Source organism: Vombatus ursinus, unplaced genomic scaffold (assembly GCF_900497805.2).
Source record: "Vombatus ursinus unplaced genomic scaffold, bare-nosed wombat genome assembly UNPS02014801.1, whole genome shotgun sequence".
NCBI lineage: Eukaryota > Metazoa > Chordata > Mammalia > Diprotodontia > Vombatidae > Vombatus > Vombatus ursinus.
The window spans coordinates 8,177,327-8,203,371 of NW_020954579.1; the positions used below are offsets into that span (position 1 = coordinate 8,177,327).

The 26,045-nt window shown below is 44.1% G+C and overlaps 2 protein-coding genes across 3 annotated transcripts in view; both read left to right on the forward strand.

Annotated features, from left to right (window-relative positions):
* The first annotated feature begins 6,879 nt into the window (after positions 1–6,879).
* Positions 6,880–25,165, forward strand: LOC114050912 (translation initiation factor IF-2-like). Its single transcript, XM_027872962.1, has 3 exons — positions 6,880–7,465; positions 7,564–7,787; positions 25,073–25,165. Exons 1-3 carry the CDS (start codon positions 6,880–6,882, stop codon positions 25,163–25,165), a joined length of 903 nt encoding a protein of 300 aa, XP_027728763.1.
* Positions 25,166–25,628: 463 nt separating this feature from the next.
* The window catches only part of FMNL1 (formin like 1), a 54,722-nt gene continuing 54,305 nt past the window's right edge, over positions 25,629–26,045 (forward strand). Inside the window, exon 1 of one of the 2 annotated variants that reach the window (XM_027873054.1) lies at positions 25,629–25,948. In XM_027873054.1, coding sequence (XP_027728855.1) covers positions 25,820–25,948 — 129 coding nt within the window. In that variant the 5' untranslated portion in view covers positions 25,629–25,819. The remainder of the gene's footprint in view (positions 25,949–26,045) is intronic. The other variant, XM_027873053.1, reaches the window with a different exon arrangement.

Below are 26,045 nucleotides of genomic sequence, written 5' to 3' on the forward strand. Positions count from 1 at the left end.
TACTGTGCTAAACACTTTACAAATATTGCCTCATTTGATCACCACAACCCTGGGAGGTAGGGGCTATTATTTGTCCCCATTTTGCAGTTTAGGGAATTAAGGCAGTCAGGGGTTAAGTGACTTGTCCAGGTTCACATATAACTAGTAATTGTCCGAGGCCCAATTTGAACTCGAGTGTTCTTGACTGCAGACCCCGAGTAAGTTGTATCCAACCAACCACTCGTTGCCTTCTTAAGGTAAGAAGGTACCAGGTTGTGGAGGGTTTTAAAAGCCTTTACATTTGATCTTGGAAATGATAGGGAGCCATTGAAGTTTATTGAATTAGAGGGGTGAATGGTCAAACCTGCCTTTTAGGAAGACAGCTAAGTGAGAGATGGTGTCAGAGGGAGGAGAGACCTCCAGTGGAAAGAACGCTTGATGTAGAGTCAGACAGCTTGGGTTGGAAACCCAGCTCTGCCTTCTGTGATCTTGGGCACTTAAACTCTTCGAGGTCCTGGTTTCCTCACCTGCAAAATGAAGGCCTTGGACTAGACAGGATTTCTAGGATCTTTCCTTACTAGTGGATTTGGGGTGAGGCTTGGTGGGTAGGTTATGGGTCATTTGCATAAATTTGCAATGCATTCTTGTCTACGTGATCTTTTCCTGGGGATTTCCTCTGGGTTGTCCTGACTTTTACTTACCCTTTGTCATCAGTGTTCTCCCTAACCTGACCTATAACTTGTTTGTAGGTATATGTGTATGTATGCATGTATATATATTTGGGGGACAGTGCTGCCTAAGCCCTCAGCTCTGAAGCCTGGTGGAAGGGGGGGGAGGGGGACGAAAGACAGTCTTCTACCCTGTGCCCTTGGGCCCATGCCCTTGTCTCCCATTGGAGATATTATCCGCCTTCTCTATGGGGGGGAGCAGCTCAGCCCCTTTCTCCACCCCTACCCCCCTCCAGATCAAGAGACAGAAAGGCCATTGTAGACTTGGACAGAGGAGTGGGGGCAAGCCCAGGCCCCAACTGTTTCTGGCAAAGGGACAGCATGGGCAGCTGGGCCCCGACTGGTTCATCTTCTTTTACTGGCTATACCCGAGGAGATTACATTGGCCACCCCCCCCAACCCCTTTATCCTGGCCTAGAGCACTCTACCAGAAATGAACTGAAATCTTTGGAGGCCTCATCTTTAGGATAGCACTGTGAGAAAGTGGGCCAAAGAAATTGAGGAGTTTTACTCTGGAGACCTTGTATCCTTGAGACCAGTCTTTCCCCTTCCGACTCTTTCTGGAACCCCTCTTTCATTCAGCACATGCTCAATGAGCCACTTTTTGTAATCCAAAAATTGTTACAGCATAAAGAAATTTCAGAGTGTAAGTTGTAGACAAATTCGGTAAACTACAGGTACACAAGCTCTTAACTTAGACCAGCTTTGTTGAATCTTCATTCATTGCTTGGATTCTAGAATCAAAACCTCAGAGGTGGAAGGGACCTAAGAATTAAGTCAATATTATCATTACTTCTGGGCTATCAATTGACTTTCTTTGCCTGGTTACCACTCCTCTCTCTCTGTTTGTCTCACTCGACTAGATTGTAAGTCCAAGGGCAGAGGCTTTCTCACTTTTATATTTGTATCTCACTGGGCACACAGTAAGCCCAGACCAATCAGCACTTGAATAGGAATTCCCTCTTCTCCATCTTAACACAGAGTCAGCTGTGCTTCACTTAAAGACCTCAGGTGACAGACAACTCCTTACCTAGCGAGGCATCTATTTATTTATTATCTATTTATTATCCATCCATCTATTCATTTATTGGGGAGGGGTACAGTTCTGATTGCTAGGCAGCTTTTCCTTGATTGGTTTATCCAAATATCTTATATGCGGCCTCACACTTCCATCTATCACTTCCAGGCATCCTCCCTGGGGGTGTGCTGATAATGTTTAACAAATGGCTCTCCAAAAAATATATTCAACCCATCAAGTTTAATTTGAATTATTAACATTTTCTCCATCACTGTCTTTAATTTAGATAATAAAACAATAAATCAAGCCTTGATTTGTGGTAGTTGCTAATTTCTGAGGTGTAATTGCTCACAGTGAAAATTTGACAGTCAGCTTGTTGGAGCTATCTCTTGCACACATACCTGACTTATTGGCCATCTTACCACTTGCCTTGATCTTACACCCTGTGGACCAATGAACTTCCAGAAACCATGCCCCAGGGGCCTTGATCAACTCAGTTTTTGAACTCCCACTCTAGGACTGGGCTGTCCTGATAGGAAAGAGCAGACTCATGTAGGCGGATATATCTGGCTCGCCCTGACCCACCAGACCACGCTTCTAGCCACTGTGTACTGGCTGTGTCCTTTCCATCAGCTGTGCTGAAGCCAGTGTTGCTGCTCTCCTCCCACCCTACCCTCCCAACTTCTTATTCTAGGAATTGTAATTAAGTTAATACTACCATTGCTTCTGGGAAAGGGCTTATCAATCAACTTTCCTAAGGTCCACTCACTATTCCAGTGGCTTGCCAGACCAAGACACCCTTTCCTGGTTACCAATCCCTTGTGTATTTTGTCTCATACTATTAGAATGTCAGCCCAATGGCAGAAGCTTTCTCACTTATATGTTTGTATCTCCCTGGGCACATAGTAAGCCCTCAATAAATGCTTTTCATTTATGGCTTCTGGTTCTGTTCTCTGGGGACAAATGAATGACAGAATGGATGAAAAGCATTTATTAAGGGTCTGCTATGTCCCAGGCACTGTGCTCTGTGCTGCAGATGCAAATATAGGCAACCAAGGTGGTCTCTGCCTTTAGTGTGAGCATATATATACACACACACACACACACACATACACATACACCCATACACATACACACATATATATACACATACACATATATACATATATATACCCCATATCTATCTATATGCTCATATATATACACATATACCCCAATACATATATATATATATATATATATATACATATATCATATATACGTAGATGTTTGTTGTCAGTTGATTTCAGTCATGTCCAACTCTTTGTGACCCCACTTGGAGTTTTCTTGGCAGAGATACTGTAGTGGTTTGCCATTTCCTTCCCCAGCTCATTTTACAGATAAGGAAACTGAGGCAAACAGGGTGAAGTGACCTGCCCAGGGTCATGCAGCTAGTAAGTGTCTGAGGCTGGATTTGAACTCAGGAAGATGAGTCTTTGTGACTTCAGGCCCAGCACTTCATCCATTGTGCCACCTAGCTACCTGTATATATCTAGATACATGTATATTTATATGAATGATGGCTGGAGAGAAGTGTTTTGGACGTGGAAATAAAAAAAAGAGTGATGATGGGAATTATAGGCTAATGACTGACATGTCCCTGACAGGATCCTTGACTTTATTACTGATACTGTTCTCAGAACTAGAGTTGGACAAAGGAGAGATTGGAAAAATGTACTCATGGTTGCATGATGGGGAGATGACCAGGCAGTAAAACATATCTAATCCTTCTACATAACAGTCTTTCAAACACTCAAAGATAGCTGTACTGGTGTCTCATTTATGTACATATGTGTATTTGTTTAGTCATTCATTCATTTATTTCCTTCTAGCTTATTTTTTTCTAATTAATAACCATTTATTTTTTCTACCTCCTACTTCTCCCCACAATTAAACACTTAAAAAGAAAAAAAGAGAAATCCCCTATAACAAATATGTATAGTCGAACAAAATAGATTCCCACATTGGCCGTGTCCAGAAATGTTGCCTTCTGCAATTTAGTCATCTCCATGGCAGGAGTGAGTGAGTGAGTGAGTGGGTGGGGTCATATGCTTCATCCTGGGTCCTTTGGAATTACAGTTTGCCATTGCATTGGGCATAGTTTTAAAGTCTTTCAAAGTTGTTTTCCTTTACAGTGTTGTCTTTGTGTACATTGTTCTCCTAGTCCTGCATGTTTCACAGAGGTCTTCCCAGTTTTCTGTGAAATTCCATTTTATGGCACAATAATATTCCATTACTCAGATACCATCTTTTTCCTCAACTATTTTCCAATCGAGGAATGTCCTTTTCATTTCTCGAGCTGCTGCAAATATTTTTATGCATATTGTATTTTTCCTCTTTCTTTGATGTATTAATGTTCCTACCACAGTCCTTGTCACAGAACACACTAGATCCCCTAAAGTTCCCAGTAATGGGAAATAGATTGGTGAGACACTGAGGAAGTTTCCACAAGTTGCCAGAGGCATGCAGGTTTTTAAGAGTTTTCCATTTCCTCCTTTTCTTTTCTTTTTTTCTTTTTTTTTTTGCCAGGCAATTGGGGTTAAGTGACTTGCGCAGAGTCACACAGTTAGTAAGTATCAAGTGATCAAGTGTCTGAGGCAGAATTTGAACTCAGGTCTTCCCATTGCCTCCTTTTCTATTGCCCCTGAGAGTCACTTTTTTTTTGAGAGTCACCCCCTTTCCGGGGGGCAGAGAGAGCGGAAAGACTGGGCACTGGGCACTGGGCACATAGACTGGAGCTCTCTGCCCCACATTTGGCTAAAGTAGACTTTTAGGATTGGGCCCCCTCTACTTCCAGTAGCTGCTGATGGCAGGAGGACTGAGACCAGCCTGACTGCAATGGTGAAACCATCAGGGAGGTGACTAAACATGAGGACCTTTTCCTTTGATCTTTGAACTTTGGGGGCCTAAATGCTCCTGATCAAGCCCTGACACAGGTACCCCAGAAAGAAAAGTTGGGAGTCAACAAGTTAATAAGCATTTATTAAGGGCCTACTGTGTGCCAGGCACTAGGCTAAGTCTTGGGGATACAAAGAAAGGTAAAAACAGTCTGTACTCTCAAGGAACTCACATCCTAATGGGGAAAACAACATGTAAATAAGTGGGAACATTCAAGATACATACAGAGTAGATTCAGGTAATCCAAAAGGGGACAGGCCACAGGTAAGGAAGAAAGGCATCCTGAGAAGGTGAGAATTGAGCTTGGCCTTGAAGGAAGCCAGAGAAACTTAAGAGCTAGAAGTGATGGGGCAAAGTATTTCAGAAACAGAGTCAGATGAAATGTGCAGTTCAAAGAACGACTAGTAGGCCAATGGCAATGGATCATCAAGTTTGTGAAGGGGAATCAAGTATGAAGAGTCTTGAAACAGTAGAAAGGATCTGGGAGACTGTTGGGTGGAGGTTCTCCATTTTCCTGGCATTGTTGTTATGTCTAATAAACCATATGGCCACAGGGAATTAAGTGACTTAATAAGTGTGTGTGTGTGTGTGTGTGTGTGTCTTTTATTGATAAGGGAAATTCCAAATGGGGAATGCAGACAGAGCCATGGATTATTCCTATAACTTTCCAATAATTCTGAGCTATATTTTATCATCCACTACTTTGACATTTGTGAGGCTCACACATGTGTACCCACAAGAGAGAAACTCAACCAGATGATATGCTTGGTGACTTGAATATAGTATCCCTGGGAAAGATGAATCCAATTTTACACTCTATCACTGGGTGATCAATAAAGTGATATTCTTGCCTATAGAAATAGGCTCAAGTGAACAAGTGGGTATGGGCTGCTATAGCTGCAACTGCTGCTTTCCAGGTGTTCCATGCAGCCCACACCTGTGACCCATGGCTACCATGTGTGCCACTCCCAGTTTTCTCTTTTCAGGGTTAATCATCCCTAGTTTCTCTAATCCTCAGCATCGTTTCTAGTCCTCTGACTGCACCAGACACCCTCTTCCCGACCAACTCCAGTTTGTCAATGTCCCTCTTAACATACAGCATCTGGAATGGAACACAGTACTTTACATGTCACCTGACCAGGGAATCAGTCACCTCTTTTACTTTGGATTCTGCTCCTCTGTGAATTCATCTCCAGTTTAAGTTAGCTATTTTCTACTGACAGGTCACACTGCTGACTAATGCTTATCTTTCTGTCCACTAAAAATCCTCAGGCCTTTTTTTGAAATGAAATGATACCTAGCTCTTCCATTCTGTATTTACATAGCTGATTCCGTTATTTCTTAGGTGATTATTCCTGGTTTTCTTTCCAGTTAGACAAGGAACAAATTGCACCTTTACATTCAGTCTTTAGATTCTTTGATTTTGCTTTTCTAATTCCCCCTTTTTTCCCCCCAAAGTCTAAGTCAACTGCCTGGGAGCACTGTCAGGTGTCCACCTCTCCGGACCAGACACCGAATCCTTACTAGCTAAGACTCTCTTGGTCTTCCTTTTAGAAAAGAAATCTCCCTGAACCAGTCTGTCTCCTTCCTGGTAATACAGTCTTCCTTGAGCTTGCTGTCCGGCTTTTAAGTCTTTCTATAATGACTGTTCCCTGTAGCTGTTAATGCAGCTTTCTCCCATTTTCTCATGCTTTCTGAACTCCCAGTTCGCTTAAAAGCTCTAAGACGCCTTTCATACCTGCTGCCTGGAGTCCCGTATCTAAGGGTTCTGCTCTTGTCATGACCATCATCTAGCCCATCTGTCAAACAGCTCTGGCTTAGGACAAACACCAGCATCTCTACAACCCAATTTACATTATGATTATTCATACCCCATCCATATGGGGTGCTCTTTAAATCCACCTAAATTTTGAGGGGGGAGTTGACACAGGACTTGTGTACATTTAGCTAAACAGCTTAGATCAGTTCTCCTATTTTCGGTATAAAAACCTAATTATTGCTTTGCTTTATGGTCCCTCATCACAGTAGGGGTGGGGCTGATGATAAGGTACCCCCAAGGCAAGAAAGAGAAGGCACCCTGACTGAGGTGGGGTGATTTTTCCAAAGGCAGCCGGGGAAGCCACGGTGACGCGGCCACTGGGATGTTTCCAGGGGCTCAGGCAACAGCTGCTCTCCTTTCCCCCTGCCCCTTACTCCACCAAAACGGGGCATGTCCCTATGTCCCCCGAGGGTGCCTTGCAGGCAGTGGGGGTGGGGAATCTCTATGGGCTGGTCTCGGATCACCTCTCTAAACATCCTTCCTCTCTCATCCCGGCAGAAAGTGTAACAGAGGAGACGGTGTTGAAAAGGGAAAGCAGCATAGAGCTGGCGCACCCTCCATCCTCCTCCCACTCTCCAGCTCAGGCCAGACCCCCGGGACCCCCATTTCTTATCCCCGCTGTCCCCACGAGGGTCGGTCTTTGGGGAAAGGGCCCCCGGCCAAGCCTGGGGAAAGGAAATGGGTGGAGCGAGTGTTTTGAAAACAGCTGGCCTGGGGCCAGGCGCTGGTGGGGCGCCTGGCGAGGCTCAGCCCCTTTCTTCGGCTGCTCTCTTCGTGCACCCCTTCCTTCTCCAGCGGGCATCCGACCTGGTCAGTTCCAAGGGCACAGAGCCACCCCTTACCCCGGATCTGGGAAGGGGCTGGGGCCTTTCGGAGAGGGTGGGGAGCGGGATGTGCGAAGCAGGCGGCTGTCCCCACCGCCCAAGGCCCCCGAGACGGCGGCGGAGCCTGTATCCCCGGCAGAAACTCCCCAACGCGGATTTGGTATGAACGCCCACATGCTTCTCCTCCCTTCTTCCCCCGCCCCCCCCTTCAGTCTCAGCTCGACACTGACACCTGCTGGCCTTGGCCGTACATTGCAGGAGGAGAAGCCTTCCTCCCAGCCCACGCGAGCAAGGGACTCGAGTCAGGGTGCCTCTGGATGCAAGACTGGTCAAGTCACTGCTGCGAAATCCCTGGGGCCTCCTCGGCAGCCAGATTAGGAAAGACCAGTGGCTGGCCCGAGGGAGTGGAGGGGGGGTGGTGGCTTCTGTGGCCACTCGAGGAGGAGGAGGAGGAGGAGGAGGAGGAAGAGGTGTTCAGGAGGGTGACACTGCCACCAGGGCCCCATTGTAGAATCTGGTCACTCTGGTAATTAAGCCAATTGTAGTGAGCATATTTAATGGGGATGAAGTTAGCCTGGTTTGTTGTTTTTTTTTGTAAATTTTTAAATTTTAAACTTAAATATAAAATGAGAAAAGGAGAAAAAAAAACCTGCCATGTACACAGCAGACCATAAGAGAGGATTCAATATAATACGATAAATTTACATTTCAAGAAAACCTATATAATAAATACTACACATTGTTTTCAAAGGTGTCCAACTTTTCTTTGCTTTCTTGTTGGTTTTCTTTTGTTTTCTGCTGTGTGCTTTTTACTTTATTTTTTCCCCCTGCTTCCTCCCGCCACCTTAAAGAAGGCTACAGTTAAGTGTGGATATATATACATATGCATAGACATCTATAAACATACATATATACACATATACACTCATACACATATATGTAAGACTGTACTATGCTTATTTTTTCTAAGCATCTATTTCTCTGAAGGTGGATAGCATCTTTCGTCATAGATCCAAGTCTTTCCATGTTTTTCTAAATCAACCAGCTCATCATTTCCTACACCACAGCAATATTCCAACCCAATCACATCCTATTTGAGAGGTTGTCTAGGAAATCCCCACATACACACACATACTTTTCTTCATTCCTTCTATTCTTGGCTACATAGGTTTTATTTATACAAGAAAATTTTAATTTAAAATAACCACAATTACTTTTTGCACTTCAACAATGCTCTCACCTCATAAAATAGTTTAAGGTCTTATACTGCTGAATCTACTTCCTTTACATCTTTTTTCCCTGGTTTCTTTGAAGTTCCTGACCTTTTGTTTTTCCAGATGAACTTTGTTATTATTTTTTTTAACTCAATAACGTAATTTTTTTAGTAGTTTAAATGGTGGACATTAAATAAATAGATTAGTTATGTAAAATTGCCGTTTAAAAAATTATATTGCTGTGCCTACTCGTGAACAATAAATATTACTTCTATTATTTGGATGTGTTTGTATAAAAATATTTTATGTTCATATAGTTCCAGTGTCTGTTTTGGCAGGTATATGATCAGATATTTTATACTATTTAGGTATTTTAAATGGTCTAAAACAATATTGAATAATATTGACACAGTGTAGTTTCTCTATTTTCACTTTTGATTAAATCTATTTTAACTTTAACTTTTTCTGAGGTCCTGATTACCATGCCTGTTTTTTTTTTACGTTCGAAATTCTACTCCTACTCTTTCTTTTATCTTTTGTATATATGTCTCATTTTTATGTTTCCAGAAAGCAACATATTGTTGAATTCAAATCTTTAACCTGCCATTCTTTTCCATTTTATGAGTAAATTCATCCCATTCACATTCTAAACTACAATTACTTGTGTATTTTTCTCCTTCTTATTTTTCCTCACTATCCCTCTTCACTCCTCTGCTTTACTGCTTTATTTCTACCGGCTACCTTGCCCTCCTATTCCTTAACCTACCCACCCCTCTAAGAGTCCCTTCTTTGTCCTCTCCCCCACCCAATCCCTTTGCCCTCTTATTTCTTAATTTAGAAGATGTTTATACCCATATACATATATATATATATATTTATTGTTCCCTCTTTAATCCATTCCCAGTGAGAGTAAGGTTCCAGCATTACCGGCCCTCCCCCTTTCCTTCTAGCTTCTTCTGTATCAGTTTTTCCTTTTATGCCTCATTTGTATGAGATAATTACTCCTTTTTATGTCTCCCTACACAGTTTTATTTTTTTAGAATCACCCCATCATATTTAGCTCAGCCTTTCTTTCAAATTACCCAAATAATGATGACAATCATTAGAGTACTGCTAATACTTTAATATATACAAGGTAAACAATTTGACCTTATTAAGTTTCTTATAATTGGTTTTTAATGTTTACCTTATATTTCTCCTAGATGTTACATGTCAGATTTTCCCTTGAGTTCTGGGGTTTTTGTCACAAAAACCTGAAAGTCTTTCAGTTTGTTAAATGTCCTTTTTTTTTTTTTCATTTAGGATGATACTTAACTTTCTAAGTTAGCCTGATAAAGATAAGACTAGGTTTAAATCCCATTTCTACCTCTAAATGGACAAGTCAAATTAGACAGTGTTCTATCTCTTAATAGTCAAGGCACAATGGTTAGAGGACTGGGTTTGGAGTCCAAAAGACCTGAGTTCAAATCCTGCCTCAGGACTTACTATGAACCAAGTGACCCTGGGTAGGTCACTTAAGCTGCTTGTGTCTTCATCAGTAAAAATGAGGGATTTAGTTTAACTCAATGACCTTTAAGCTCCTTCCAGCTACAGGGCATCAGAAAGCCTGCGATCTTATGACCCTTCCTGGATAATTCCTTTGTAAAATGAGGAGGTTAGCTAAGTGATCTCTAGGTCATTGGAAGGTGTCTTTAGGGGTAGTTAGGAATGATGGCTCCTCTCTTTAGGGTTTTTAGTTATCCTTCAAGGTCAGACACCATATTTTAGGTGGGAAATCAGTATATAACTGGGAAGGAGTGTCTAGCTACAGGGATGCTTCTAGGGACTTAGCAGACACTGAAACTGAGGAAGGGAGGGAGGAGAGAGAGAGGCAGACTAGAGGAGGAGAGTGAGTTAGGGATGAGTACCGGGGTTAAGAAAAGTACTAGACTGGAAAGCTAGGAAGGGTCAGATTGTGAAGAGTTTCAGATGCCAGAGGGTATGTGTGTGTGTGTGTGTGTGCGCCTGGCATTTGAAATATATATATATATACATATATACACACACATAGGTATATTATGCATATACACACATATACACATACGTGCATGTACATGGACACAGTATATGTAAACACATGCATGTACAACACATGTATATGTGTGTATATATGTTGTGTATATATAGGTATGTATAGATATGCATATTTATATACCATGCATATACATATATACATATACACACATATATTTTGCTGGTCCTAAAAATAATGGGAAGCCACTGTAGTTTATTGAGTTGTAAGGTAACAGTGTGAAACTTATGCTTTAAGAAAATCACTTTGGGGCAGCTTGGTGGGGCAGTGGATGGAGCACTAGACCTGGAGTAAGGAGGACCTGAGTTCAAATCTGACCTCAGACATTTGACACCTACTAGCTGTGTGATCCTGGGCAAGTCACTTAACCCTGATTGCCAAAGCAAAAAATGAAAACAAAATAAATAAAAAATAAATAAAATAAAGTAATAAAAATAATAAAAAATAAATAAAAATTTAAAAAAAAGCAAAAAATGTGAATACATACAGTTCAGTTGTGTGACCCTGGGCAAGTCACTTAACCCTGATTGCTTCACCAAAAAAAAATAATCACTTTGGCATCTGCGTAGAGAAGGGATGATTTTGGCTGTTTCAGGAAGACCCCAGTCAGTCTCCTGACTTCTGGGCCATCTCAACAGCTTCACCTAAAACCTTGCACGTTAATCAGTGCCCTCTCTACCCTAGTTCTGGAGCCATGGTTAGATGCATACTGCTATTATTTGTGGAACTATGGGTCCATCTAATCTCCTATGGACCCATTTACCCATCCTCGTAAATTTCAGGACTAAAGTGCCTCTCCCTGACCTTGATTCCCCTATGTGTTCTCTTCCCATTAGAATGTATATTCCTAGAAGGCTGGGATCTTCTTTGCATAAGCACTTTTTCATTCTCCTCCCCTACTCCAGACTTGCTTATATTTGTTGAAGGTACCACCGGCAACCTTCCAGTTACCCAGATTTGCAACCTTGGAGTCATCCTTAACTTTTCCCTCTCCCTCATCCCTCCATAGCCAGTTGGTTTCTGTCTTACCGGTTTACTCACAGACTTTCATCCTTTCATAACATTTTTTACAAAAGCCTCTTAACTAAATTCCTGGCTTCCAGTTTCTCCCATCTTTTCACACAGTTGCCAAAATAACCCCACTAAAACACAAGTCTGATCACATCACTCACCTGCTCAAGAATGTTGACTGGCTCCCTATTACCTCTAGGATAAAGTAGAAACGTCTCAGTTTGGCACTTAAAGTTTCTCACAACTTTTCCAGACTTCTTGCATGTTACTTTCACACATTCTGTGTTCCAGTCAAACTGGGCTGCTATTTGCTGTTTTCTGAACTTGGAACTTGATCTGCTGCCCCAGTGCCTCTGCATGGTGCCTTCTTCCCATGCCTGGAATGCGTTCTTTCCTCCTGTACACCTCTTAGAATTTCTGGTCTCCTTCCAGCCTCAGCTCATGTGCCACCTCCTATGGGAATCCTTTCCTGATCCATTTAGTCATTAGGGCTCTCTCTTCCTTCCTCAAATAATCATGTATATGCTTATCTGTTTACATTTATCCGTAATCTCTGTGAAAGGAGGGACAGATTTTGTTTTGTTTTTGTTTTTGTATCATGCATCATCTCTTCCAGAGCTGTGTATGTAGTAGGTGTTTTTAAAATAGATTCTTGTTAGATTGCCCTGGATAGGGGTGTAAGGAGAGGGCTGAGGACAAATCATAAAGAAGCCAATGCAGCTGGTGCATTGATATTCATAAGCCTCCCACGAGGAGGAGAGGCATCCTCCCACCAGGTCATTGCTACCTCTGGGCTTCCTGGAGATCTGCCTAGCAAAGGCTGCAGAAAAGCCCTGAGAAAACTTCTACTCTCTGCCCAGACTCATAAGAGGGACTGATGGGCATCAGAAAGCCAATAGAAGAATTTCTAATATAAAAATCTCTTCTCCAGTAAGAAAATCAACTTGAGAAATCAAGTAAAGATCACAAGGCTGCTTTATAAACATAGGTGATCAGAACAATGAAGGGACTTAGATATAGTCCTGCCCAAGGTGGGAGTCACCAAGGTGAGTAAGTAAAGACACTGTCTTTGCCTCAGCCCTTGCATCCTATTTTTCAGTGTTTCTGAGAACCCTATCTTTCAATGCTTCTGATTATATCAAAGTCTAAAATTTAACAATAACTATAATTTATATAATGATTTAAGGTTTGGTTTGCAAAGTGTTTTACACATATTATCTCATTTGATCCTCACAACAAACCTGGGAGAGAGTTATGTTATCACCCTCATTTTACAGATGGGGAAACTGAGGCAGACAGCAGTTAAGTGACACAGCTAGTTTCTCAGGCCAGGTTTGAACTCGAGTCTTCCTGACTCCAGGTCCAACCTTTTGTTCTCTGAGCCACCCAGTGACCTCAAATACCCAGAAGGTCCTTAGGATAGAGCCTTTAGAAAGTATGGTCCTTTGTCAACACTAAGGTCAAGGCAATAAGAGTTGGACATTAGAGATTGTTTAGTCCAACCTTTTTATTTTACAGAAAAGGAAATTTAAGAGTCTCCCAATTCAGTGGCAGAGGTGGCATTCCTACCCAGGTTGTTGGATTCCAAATCGAATTCTGTTTCCACTTTAACACACTGGCTTCTCTGAAGTATTCAGCCAAGGAGGATGGATTACCTCTTGTAACAGGGAGTCCCTTGCCCCTGCCAACCCTGGCCATTGCTTCCTTTGCTAGCTTTGCTTGACGAAAAGTTGTTCTTAAATGGAGGGCCGATGACCAAAGGGCAGTGGCACCCAAGGTGGGACAGTGCCAGATCTAAAGGTCTCTATCCAAGGAAAGCCCCCTGCCAATGGAGAGACTAGATGTATGACTACCAGGTTGTGTTACGAGGGCATTTGCCACCGTCCTACCTGAGAAGCACCAGCGATGCCCTCTTGCCTCAGGATAAAACACAAACTCCTCCGTTGGGCAGTTAAAGCCCTTTACCGTCTGGCTCTACCCACCTCACCCCTCCCCACTCACTGTACTCACTCTCCATCATGCATTCTGAATTCTAGCCAGATTGGCCGACTTGCTGTACTTTGTACATGACATCCCATCTCCCTTTTTGCAAGATTTCTCCTATACTTGGAATGCATTCCCTCTTTTTCTGTCCCTCTTAAGACCCTTCATAACTTCCTTCAGAGATCAGCGGAAGTGCCCCTCCCTACCAGAGTCCTGTCCTGATTCCCCCAAGTTGCTGGTATTCCCCCGAAATTGCTTTCTCTTTACTTTCAACATAGTTTGTATTTATTTATATTTCCCTGTGTAAACAGTTCAGATCTGCCATTGTGTTTCCAGTGCTTCCTTCCTTAATCCTTCAGTTAGATATCATGCTACCATAGTAATTATCCATCAAGGGAATTCAATTTCTTTTTTGTTTTAAATTTTGAACTTAATAAACTCCAAAGGAGATAAGTATTTCCATAAACAAAGTAGAAATGAAAATGAGGATTGCATATATAGGCACAAATCTTTATATACAGTAACTTCAGAGTCAAGGGGCTAGGGCATGTGATATATAAGGGTTTTATCACTGTGAAGGCAGATGAAGGCAGGAACTTAAGCAGAAAGGAACAACTCAAGAACTGAGTGTATGTCTAGCATGTAGTTCTCAAAGTATAGTCTGGGGATCTCTAAGACCCTTTTTAAGGGGTCCACAAGGTTAAAGCTATTTTCATAATAATATTAAAATGTTTTAATTTCTAATATAGTGTATATTGGTAGATATAACCTACATATACAAAAGCCCTCTTATTAATTTTTAAGAGTGTAAAAAGGTTTAGAGAACAAAAAGTTTGAGGACTGCTGGTCCAGCAAATAGAGGCTAATAACAACTGCTATACTCCGCATTAGAGCAAAAATATAGCAGAGCTATCACCTTGTTCATTGTGGACACTGTATCTCTTTGGTGGCTCTGACTGTATCATTCTTTGGATTTTACCACCATTCCCCCTTGTGGGCACCTCCCCTCCCTTTTCAGCTCCTCCTTTATGTATTGTCTTCTTCCATTAGAATGTAAGCTCCTTGAGGGCAGGGACTCTTTTTTTGTTTGTATTTACATCCCCAGAATTTAATACAGTGCCTGGCACATAGTGTATGCTTATTAAATGCTTGTTGACTGATTAAATAACTTTTTTGGGGGGCTAGGCAATTTGGGGTTAAGTGACTTGCCCAGGGTCACACAGCTAGTAATTTTCAAGTGTCTGAGACTGTATTTGAACTCAGTTCCTCTTGACTCCAGGGCTGGTGCTCTATCCACTTCACCACCTAGCTGCCCCCTGATTAAATAACTTAATGGAAACTAAAATTGCATTAGCTTTTTTGAGTTTGCAGTCCACTAAAAATCCCAGATGTTTTTAGAAGAAACTATTATCACCTGTGTCTCCCCATTTTATATTTGTGGATATTGGTGGAACTTTGAACTAGTCCAGTCAATTTGTAAAGCAATTTGGAACTACTACCCCCCCCCCCAAACTACTGGACTGTGCACATCCTTTGACTCAGTGATACCACTACTGGGCCTATACTCCAAAGAGACCAAGAAAAGGGACCCATATATACAAAAATTTTTATGGTGGTTCTTTTTGTGGTGGCAAAGAATTGGAAATTGAGGGAGTGACCATCAATTAGTGAATGACTGAACAAGTTATGGTATGTGAATGTGATGGAGTACTGTTGTGCTATAAGAAATGATAAAGAGGATGGTTTCAGAAAAACTTGGGAAGACTCATATGAACTGATGCAAAGTGAGGTGAGCAGAACCAGGAGAACAGTATATATAATAACAACAATATGATAAAGACAACTTTGTAAGACTAAGGAACTCTGATAAGTGTAATAACCAAATACAATTCCAGAGGACCCATGATGAAACATGCTACCTACCTCCAGATAGACAGCTGATAGACTCAGAGTGCAGACTGAGGCATATATATGCATATATACATATATGTGTATGTACTTACATGTGTTCATACATGTTTAGTAACAACTTTTAATTGCATGTATATATACACATACATATATGTAGATGTAGCCCTTAATTTATGTATGTGTATACACACCTGTATATATATGATATATGTATGTATGTATGTATATATATATACACACACATATGACATAGCCAATGCAGAAATTTGTTTTGCTTGATTATACATGCTTATAATGGATTTTGTTTTTCTTGTTTTCTCAATGTGGGGTGAGTGTGGGTATGGAGAGGTAGGAGAGAGAGAATTTGGGCCTGACAATAGAATAAAGTTGAATTAAAAAATACATACTTGTGGAGCTGACTTTTTGAATCCAAGTATAAGATTTTCCATGTATCCCTAGTAAATTTCATCTTATTAAATTCAGCCCAGTGTTTTTGGATTCTGACTTAGTCATCCAATATACTTACTATCTCTCAAAGTTTTGTTCTTCAAATTTTTTAAGTATGTCAACTATGCCATTATTAAAATATTTTATAAAAAATATCCAGGGCTCTTTTCTACTGTTCTCTTCCCTATCCCACACCTATGAAGATTCTGTCCATCCTCTGGGACCCAGCTCAAGTCTCCTTCTCTTCCCCCCAATCCATTGAGTCAAAGGACCTGATCACACAATGGTCCCACCTTCCTCTCACACCTTTAGAACTTAGACTGCCTGGTGTTATTATTATTATTTTTTTTGAGGCAATAGGGGTTAAGTGACTTGCCCAGGGTCACACAGCTAGCTGGTGTTATTATCATATAGGTTCATGGCTAAGTATGGTACAATAGAAAGAGCACTGGGTGTAGGGGCCAGGAGACCCTGGATTTGAAAGCGGTCTTTGTGACTTCTCTTTTCATGACTTTGGGCAAATCATTTAACCTGTCCTGCCCAGCCAGTCCCCTCACCCCCAACCCCGGCCACGGCTCCACATCTATAGTATTCTGATCTTTCCCTTAATAAATTGTGAACTTCAAGTTCAGTATCTGAATTGCCCATCAGATGGTATTCTGTCTATTGGGACCACCAGCCCACATTTTTTTTTTTTTTGGCATGAGCGGGATTCAGCCTTCCTAAAAGGCTGTAGTATTTACACTGGCCATCAGACGACCCACCTATAATTCCATCTAGACTGCCTCCCTCCCCTATCCTAAGCCCTTTACTTCTGTGGCTTCACCTGGAGATTTGGCGCAAACCCTACCGGTCAGGTCAGGAATTAATCTAAAGGATGAAATGGAATATGTTTGGTTAACAAATATTACTCAGGATACTAAACTATGAAGACTATGGCCCATATACAGTTAATGGACTTTCTGTTTCCTTTCGCATTTTAAGTTCTCAGCTCCCCATATTCATATATTCAAAGATTTGTCATACTGTGATGACATACTTTGTTGTACACAGCAGAAAGTGAAAAGAAATCTATTAAGCAATCCTTTACATAAGACCTCTGCCTCCAGCCATCTCCTACACCTCCTCCTTTTTGACCTCCTAGATCTTCAGGAGTAACTGGGAGGTTTCCTGACCATATGCTCCTATAGGAAAAGATTTACTTTATCATAGACCATGAAAAAAAAAGGGAAAGTGGCATTCATAAGAGATGGCAGTCTTAGCACTCAGCATCTTTTCCTGTCTCTGAATGGCCTTCCGTGGAGGCTCCTGTCTCTGATCCATGATTTAGGATTTCACTGGATGCTTGCATCTCTGGATGTGGCAGCGTAAGTCCCCAAAGCCCCAGCCCCTATAGCTTCCTGTCCCTTAATGGCAACCTGGAAGCCTGAATCCAAAGTCAGTGGAAGGAAGGTAGGAAGCCAGTTATGGCCCTGAGTTTGAATTCTGACCACTTAATTACCTGTGTGACCTTGGACAAGCTATTTCACCCCCATGTGCCTCAGTTTCTTTATCTGTAAAATGAGAGGTTTGGATGAAATAAACGATATTCCATTTCCCTTCTGTATGGCTTCTGGCTCGAGTCCACTTGGGACAGGACATTTTCCACTGTCATGGGATCATAGACTTGTAGCTGGAAGGGACCTCGAAGGCTATCAGTGCCAGCCCTCAGTTTATAGATGAGGAAACTGAGTCCCAGGGAGGCTAAACTCAAGGTCACAGAGGAAATAAGAAAATACCATTTTAAATCCAGAGTTAAACAACTTCCATTGTTCTCTGCTGTTTTGTCTAGAGAATTGGGGTGGCCTCACTTCCAGTGGGATGTCTCACAAATTACGCTGTCTCTGGCTGTCAGAACTTCCTGGACCCTTGGTTCCCCTTTGAGTATGAGGTGATATAGAGGCATCAGCTACACGGATATGTGTACCTTTTGTTTCCCTCAATAGAATGTAATGGCAGGAGTTATTTTGTTTTGGTCTCCGTATCCCCAGCTCCTGATGCAGCTTTGTTATTGTTCAGTCATGTCTGACTCTTCATGACCCCATTTTGGGGGTTTTCTTGACAGATACTAGAGCGGTTTGCCTTTTCCTTCTTCAGCTCATTTTACAAATGAGGAAACTGAGGCAAACAGGGTGAAGTGACTTGCCCAGGATCACATAGCTAGTAAGTGTTTGAGGCCAGATTTGAACTCAGAAAGAAGAGTCTTCTGATTCCAAGCCTAGTGCTGTATCCATTGTGCCGCCTAGCTGCCCCTAGCACACAATAGTTGCTCAATAAATGCTTGTTGGATGAATGAATACATGACTATGCAAAGCTCAGGGAAGTTTCACCATCTTGTTCTCTCAAGATGTCTTATGTCAGAGTGTATCTAGATGAAACTCAGATACTACCCACCATGGTCTTCACTTTCATCACCATGAATTAGTCAACCAAGGACTGTAAATATAAACCCTTGTATTCTGCCCTGGTCAGATTGCATATGGAAGATTATGTTGCATTCTCAGTACCGCATGTTTAAAAATAATTTTTTTAATGTTTTAAACAGCCAAGATCTTCCTTCTTACTCTCCTACCCAATCCCCCCCTTCCCAATTGAGAACACAAGAAAAACAAAACTCATTATAAAAATGTATAGTCAATAAAGGGGTAATTGGGTGGTGTAGTAGATAGAGCACTGGGATTAGAATCTGGAAGATTCATCTTCCAGAGTTCAAATCTGATCTCAGACACATACTAGCTGTGTGACCCTGGGCAAGTCACTTTACCCTGTTTACCTCAGTTTCCTTATCTATAAAATGGACTGAAGAAAGAAATGGCAAACCACTCCAGTATCTTTACCAAGAAAACCCCAAATGGGGTCACGGAGAGTCAGACCCGACTGCAAAGACTGAACAACAACAAATACTCAATTAAAACAAAATTTCCATGTTGGCTGTGTCCAAAAAACATTTCTCATTCTGCATTGAGCCCTTGGCCTCTAAGAACATTGACAAGCTAGAGGGCCCAGAGGAGGGTGACCAGGATGGTGAGAGAAGTAGAGACAGTGTGATCAGAGGGTCAACTGAAGGAAGTGGGGATGTTTAGCCTGGAAAATAGGAGTCGTACAGGGAGCATTCATGAAAGCCATCCCCAGGTATCCAAGAAGCCATCACGTTCAAGAAGGTTTAGATTGATTGTTTGGCTCCAGAGGGCAGAATTAGGAATGATGGGTGGAAATTTCAGTCAGGTTTAGGTTCCATTCAAGGAAAAATTTCCTATTAGTGCTGTCCAGAAGTGACAGGGGCAACTTTGGAAGGTAATGAGATCCCCATCTCTGGAGTTCTGCAAGCAGAGGTTGGCGTTCACTTGGCTGCTTTGTTGCGGAGGGGATCCCTGGTCAGATAGTTGGACTACATTGCCTCTGTGGTCCCTCCCAGCTGGGAAATTCTGTGGTTCTGTGAGCAAAATACTGACACTTTACACTTGCATATCCTTTCACAGTTTACAATGTATTTCCAAATTATCTTCATTGCCACCCTGTGAGACAGGCAAGGCTAAGTGTGTGTATTATTTTTTTTTTTTGGAGGCAATGGGGTTAAAGTGACTTTTCCAGATTGACACAGTTAGTAAGAGTCTGAGGTGGGTCCCCCTCACTCCAGGCCCTTTGCTCCATCCACTGTGCCCTAGCTGCCCTGCCAAGTGTATTTTACAGATAAAAGATGAACTGGTCAATTTGATCCCATGTGATGTTCAAAGACCTAGACAAAGTCTTGAAGTACCTTGGGTAGCACTCCTATTCAGGATTTATGGGAGGGGGAAAATGAACAAGAGTTGTATAGAATGAGATCCACTTTACGGATGAGGAAGTGGGGTCTCAGAGAAGTTAAAATGTCACAGGTGACAGTAACCCAGCAACTCTTCATGGTCCTCTGGAAAGCTGGTCTGCCTGACCTTGCCCTTCACCAATCTCTGTGCTGGGTGTCAGACCTCCTCTTCCCAGAAGGGGGCAGCACAGACCCATTATAGACTGTCAGCCTAGACTTTTCAGGAGCAGGAAATAGCTTGTCGTTTCACTGAGAACCTTGCACCATCCACCAGGCCAAAGAGAGAGGACCAGAGTGGCAGAAAGGAGGGTATGGAGGAGCCAGTGCCCAGGAAGGTTGAAGGGTTTATCTCTCCACATCAAAACAACCATTTGCCAGGCCCCCAGGATCTGCCTTTGAAATTCTCTCTCATGCAATGTGTTGAAGTGCATTGAGTCAGAGGACCTGGGTTCGAATCCTGACCACTTAGTTCTTGTATGACCTTGGCCAAGACTTATGTCAACTCCCAGGGCCTCAGTTCCCTTATCTGTAAAATGAGGAGGTTGGACTAGGACTCTAAGGTCCCTTGGAACTCTAAATCTGTGATTCTGTGAGCCCTTAGATTCCTGTTGCCATCATCCTGGTCCGGGGCCTCTCATCCAGTCTATTGTCACAGCCTCTGGTCTCCCTGCCTCCAGTTTCACCTCTTCCATCTAGGTGGCTGGGTGGTGTAATGAATATATCACCGGTCCCAGGGTTAGGAAGACCTGAGTTCAAATTTGGCCTCAGACACTAGGTGTGTGGCCTTGGGCAAGTTACTTAACCTCAGTTTCTTCATCTGGAAAATGGGAATAATGATGGCACTTACCTCCCAGTGTTGTTGTAAGGGTCAAACAAGATAATAATTATAAATTACCTGGTACACAGTAAGCACCTTATAATGTTAGCTATTATCATTGTAATAGCCTCTGGTCTCCCTGCTTCCAGTTTTACTTTCTCCATCTAGGTGGCTAGATGGTGTAGGAGATAGAGCCCTGGACCTGGAGTTAGGAAGACCTGAGTTCAAATCTGGCCTGAGACACTTACTAGCTGTGTAACCCTGGGCAAGCCACTTAGTCTTCCTTGGTGTCCCCAACTGGGGAATAATAATAGCACTTATTATTAGATAACAGTATCCCAGGTATGGGGACCACAGCAGGCACCCTGAGACAATACACAGCTCCCTCCTGGTCTTCCACCTCCCATGTTACCTCCTGGTGTTGTAAAGCATTTATCACAGTGCCTGGTACACAGTAAGTGCTAAATAAAGGCTTGTTGCTTTTTGGTTGGACTGTCCCACCACTGCCACTCACATGATCATCTTGGCCTCTGCTCCGAAGCTTTTGCCTATTGTCTGCTGAATACAATACAGACTCCTTCAAGGCCTTCCAAGCTCTGGCTCCAGATGTAATTCCTAACAGTCTCTCTTGCATAACATATGTTCTAGTGAGTGTAAACTGCTGAACGTTCCACGTCCTTCCCAGTCTTTCCTCAGGCTGCTCACTGCCCTCAGCATGTCCTCATCCTCTGTCTCTGACCCATGAAATGCTGACCTTCTTTCAACCTTAGATGCCCTTCTTATATCAAATGCCACCTCCCCTATGAAGCAGCATCACTCATCACATTCTAGTATATATTACAATTGTGTGTTCTTATTATATTCAATACTAAATTGCAAGCTCTTTGAAGGGCTGAAATAAGCCCCCATAATCCTCCTCTTCCCCACTTTTATCCCCCAGTTAATGGTTTCTCCTTCTCCAAATAACCTTATATTAACTTATCTGCATATGGGTTGTATCTTCTCTCTTCCCTGGAATGGAAGCCTGGAGAGGGCAGATACATTTTTATCTCTGTATCCCCAGCTTTGTACAATGTCTTGTGCACACAGTAGGTGCTTGAATGTTTACTAAGTGGAATCTCTGCATGCCCTACAGTGCCTGCCTGGTCCTTTAACACACTGTGTTAAATGTGCCTATGCACTCAATAAAATGCTTGTTGCTGAATTTAGTAAGTTATGATGGGGGATTTGTAGTAGCTGCTTCCTCTAATACCAGGGGATAGTAGCCCCTGAGCTCAAGGTCTTGATCCCTTTCTAGCCCCAGCGGAGCTCAAGGGGCAAGAACTACATTTTAGAACAAGGGTTGGCGGTATCTAGGGTTTCAGCAGATTCCTAGTGTTTTCTTGAGGAACTTTTGTCCAGACCTCACTCCACCCTCCACTCCACCTCTATATCCTCTTCCAGGAAATGAAGTGGAGGATGTCCCATCTAGGGGTACTGGAGTTTATGGTGACCAGTGTCCAGTGACCTTGGCAGTTCAAAGGGTTACCATCAGGTCAGCATCGCCTGCTCAGCTCTGGACTCCAAGGAAGCCATGGTTCTGCCTTCAAACTCCCCAAGACTATGTGGAATCTGGGCCCTGCCCTACCTTCTAATATGAATTTTTTTGGGGGGCTAGGCAATGGGGTTAAGTGACTTGCCCAGGGTCACACAACTAGTAAGTGTCAAGTGTCTGAGGTCACATTTGAACTCAGGTCCTCCTGACTCCACAGCCGGTACTCTATCCACTGTGCTACCTAGCTGCCCCTTAATATGAATTCTTACTTGTGGTTCTGCAATGGTTGTGAATAGAGGGAGAGTCAAAGTTGGGCTGTTCTTGTCTCCATTAATTTTCAGAGCCCTCTCAGGACTGCTTTCCTCTCCCCAGACACTGATTCATTGAAATGTGTTTTTAAGGGTTTTTTTTTTCCTGTTATTACTCAAATGGTAAAAAGGCTATAGACCTAAAAGGAACCTTGGAGAGAATCCTCTCAGTGGTCAAAGAACTGAGATTTCCTCTGTGTGGGTCCTCCCTCTGGCCATGGAAGAGTACAGCCCCTCTATTATGCCATGGATGGACTTTGAGGAAACAAAACAACAAAACAAAATAAAACATTGCCCTGTGGTTACCATGGTGAGGATCCTCTCAGAACTTAGGTAGGCTGGTCCTCAGAAAACATATACAGAGCAGGCTAGACCCTAACTCTGCCCCCACTCCCCCCCCCCCCCCCCCCCCCCCCCCATCCGCAGCTAGGTGGTACAGTGGATACAACACTGTACCTGAAGTCAGCAAGACCCATGTTCAGATCTTTCCTCTGACACTTCCCTAGTTGTGTAACCTTGTACAAGTTATTTAACCTCAGTTTCCTTATCTGTATAATGGGGATAATAATAGCACCTACCTCCCAGGATTGTTGTGAGGATCAAATGAGATAATATTTGTCAAGGGCATGGTACAATGCCAGGCACATAGTAGGTGCTCCATCAATGTTAGCTATTATCATTAAGCTTTCCAACTTGAGAACTTATAGTTCCACTGGGTCATCTTCCTGGTAGATAGCTGAGGTATCACAGTAGGATTTTAGTAGAGTAATCAAGTCCCCTAATTTTCCTGAGAAAGAACTGAGATTTTTAGGTGTTGAGAGACCAGTGGCTAGTAGTGAGGTAGGGTGGGGGGGGGAGGAGGAGGGATGCAATCGGAATTCAGGCAAAGCTTGGACTGTGGCCTCTGAGATCCTTCTTATTCTGAGACTCTTCTGATCCCAAATCCAATTAGCTGGGTCCTATAAACTACTACCTTCAGCATGAATAGCTGGGTAACAGCAGGAATCGGGCTGGGGTCCTGAAATCCCCCAGTCAGTCAATAAACAGTTATTAAGTACCTACTAGGTACCAGGCACTGTACTAAGCACTGGGGATACAAAAGGGGGCAAGAGATGATCCCCACCCCCAAGGAGCTCACACTCTGATGGAGCTTACTACAAGCAAACTGATATGTACAAACAAGCCAGACATGGAATAAATAGGAGATAATTAAAAGAAGGAAGGAACTAGAACTAAGAGGGGTTAGGAAAGGCTTCCTGTATTAGGTGGGATTTTAGTTGAGGCTTAAAGGAAGTCAGGGAAGCCAGTAGGAGAGGATGAGAGATGAAATGTCTTGTTCACTGAACAGCCGGAAGTCAGTGTCTCTGGATTGCAGAGTATGTGTCAGGGAGTGAGGTGTAAGAAGACTGGAGTGCCAGGGGCCAGGTTCAGAAGGGCTTTGAATGCCAAACAGAGCATTTTGTATTTCATCCTGGAGGTAATAGGGAGCCACTGGAGTTTATTGAGGGTGTGTGTGTGTGTGTGTGTGTGTGTGTGTGTGTGTGTGTGTGTGACACGGTCAGACCTGTGCTTTAGGGAAATTGCTTTGGTGGCTGAATGGAGACAGGCTTGGAGTGATGAGAGACTGAAGGCAGCAGACCCACACGTTGCACAGCCCTCCCCCCCTCCCCCATATTACAATCAGAACAGGCTGGGGCAGATGATGGGCATCAGTTCCTAGGAAAAGGATGCTCCAGTCAGTGTAGGAGGCTGTGACCTATCTTTAGGTATCTGTTCCTACTACTGCCCTGCAGCTTGGCAAGCTTGACCTTAATGGATCAATCAATCAGTCAGTCAATCAACTCGGTGCTTTTTCCTTGGTTGCCTGCCATGCCTACTTCCCATTCTCAACTCTACCTCCTGGTTTCATTCAAAGACTTGGTTCAAACACCACTTTCAGCCGGAGTCCTCTACTGCTAATGCCTTCTGTCTGAGATGACCTCCCACTTTTACCGTATATATCTTGTATGTACATAGTTATTTGCATGGTGTTCTCCCCCATTAGCTGCTGGAGATCGATACTGTGTTTTTGCCAGAACTTAGCACAATGCCCAGTATGGAATAAACCTTAATAAACCCTTGTTAGCTAGCTATTACACCTCTCCTTAGAATTAGGCACTATGCTAGGTTCTGGGATTATAAATACAAAAAATAAGAAAAAATCCGTAATCTCAAAGAGGTTATATCCTGTAGAAGACACGTGCATATACAGGCAAGTACAAGATAAATACAAGGAATGACAAAAGTCTTAGTGCATGCAGTATAAGGTATTGAGAGCCAGAGGACAGTTGCATTAGGGAGGAGGAAGAGGTGTCAGGAAAGGCTCGTAGAAACAAGGTGATGCTTGAAGGCAGTGGTTCCCAAGGACTGTGACCCAAAGCAGGCACTCCGTGCTCGGGTCTCGTTGTTACCACAGGGGCTTCCTCCCCCAGTGGATGTGGAAGAGGTTACTGCATCTGTGCTCCTTCCAAGGGCTCCCCAAAAGATCTCAGAAATGAGTGGCAAGGGGAGAGGAAGCGGGGTTCCTCATCCAGCTCCTGGTCCCAGCCTCCCCCTCTTCTCCCGCCCATTCCCCGTTCCCCCGGCCTTAGGTGCCCCTTCGCGTGTGCCATCCCCTGCCCGTAGTCTCCGCCCCCCTTCCCAATCTTCAGACCCTCGTGGACCAGAGCAAAGAGAGGTTTTAGGACCCTGAGGCGGCGCCGCCCCAGCCGACAGCGGCAGCTCCGCCGCCCAGCTACCCGCTCCCTCTGCAGCAGGTGAATCGGTTTCGGCCGCCCCCTCCCCCTCGGCGGGCCATGGCTCCCCGGTGCCCCACGCTCCCGCCTCCGGGGACCGGCCCTAGGGTCCGCGCTTCCTCTCGGGCCGCGCCCTGCCCCTCGGCCCCCGCCCTCTCTCCCGCCCGCCCCCCCGGGGCTGAGTGCGCAGTGAAATGCGGTTTGGCTTTGCGCGTAAAGGGAACGAGACCAGAAGTTAGGAGATCGCGGAGGGGGGAGCCGGCGCAGGCAGCCTCCGCCGCTTCCTGCCGCCTCCACCCCCTCCCCAGCCCCAGCCCTCGGGCCCCGGCCTGGCCGCCCGCAGCCTGACTTCCTCCGCCCCGCCCGCCCGGCTGTGCTCCGCCGCTCCCCGGGAGGCAGCCTGGACGGGACGCCCGCGGCGCCCAGGGTCCCCCAGCTGCCAGCCGCCTGCCCAGGCACCATGGACTGAGCGCCGGGGGCCGCCGAGACACCCATCCGCCGGAGCTGCTGCCCCCGGGCACCCCTGCAGGTCTGGAGCTCCCACCCCCTGGAAAGCTGGATTTCGGAGCCTGGAGGCGTCTGGCGGGCTGGGTGGGCAGCACCATGGGCAACGCGGCGGGCAGCGGGGATCACCCTCCGGCCCCTGCCGCCCTGCCCCACAAGCAGCCTGCAACCCCGAAACAGCCGATGCCCGGGGCCGGAGAGCTGGAGGAGAGGTTTAACCGCGTCCTGGTGAGTGCGCCCTGATGCGGGGCCGGGGGAGGGCGCTGGGGTCTCCTCCCCTCTCTTGCGTCGGGCTGTTTGGCCACCAGGACATCAGTGACCCAGG

Bases quoted from the DNA above. Each gene is read 5' to 3' on its own strand.
- LOC114050912 (XM_027872962.1), top strand. From the start codon at position 6,880: ATGTCCCCCGAGGGTGCCTTGCAGGCAGTGGGGGTGGGGAATCTCTAT. The intron at 7,466-7,563 runs GTATGAACGCCC...CGTACATTGCAG, and splicing joins AACTCCCCAACGCGGATTTG to GAGGAGAAGCCTTCCTCCCA. The intron at 7,788-25,072 runs GTGACACTGCCA...CCCCGGCCTTAG, and splicing joins AGGAAGAGGTGTTCAGGAGG to GTGCCCCTTCGCGTGTGCCA.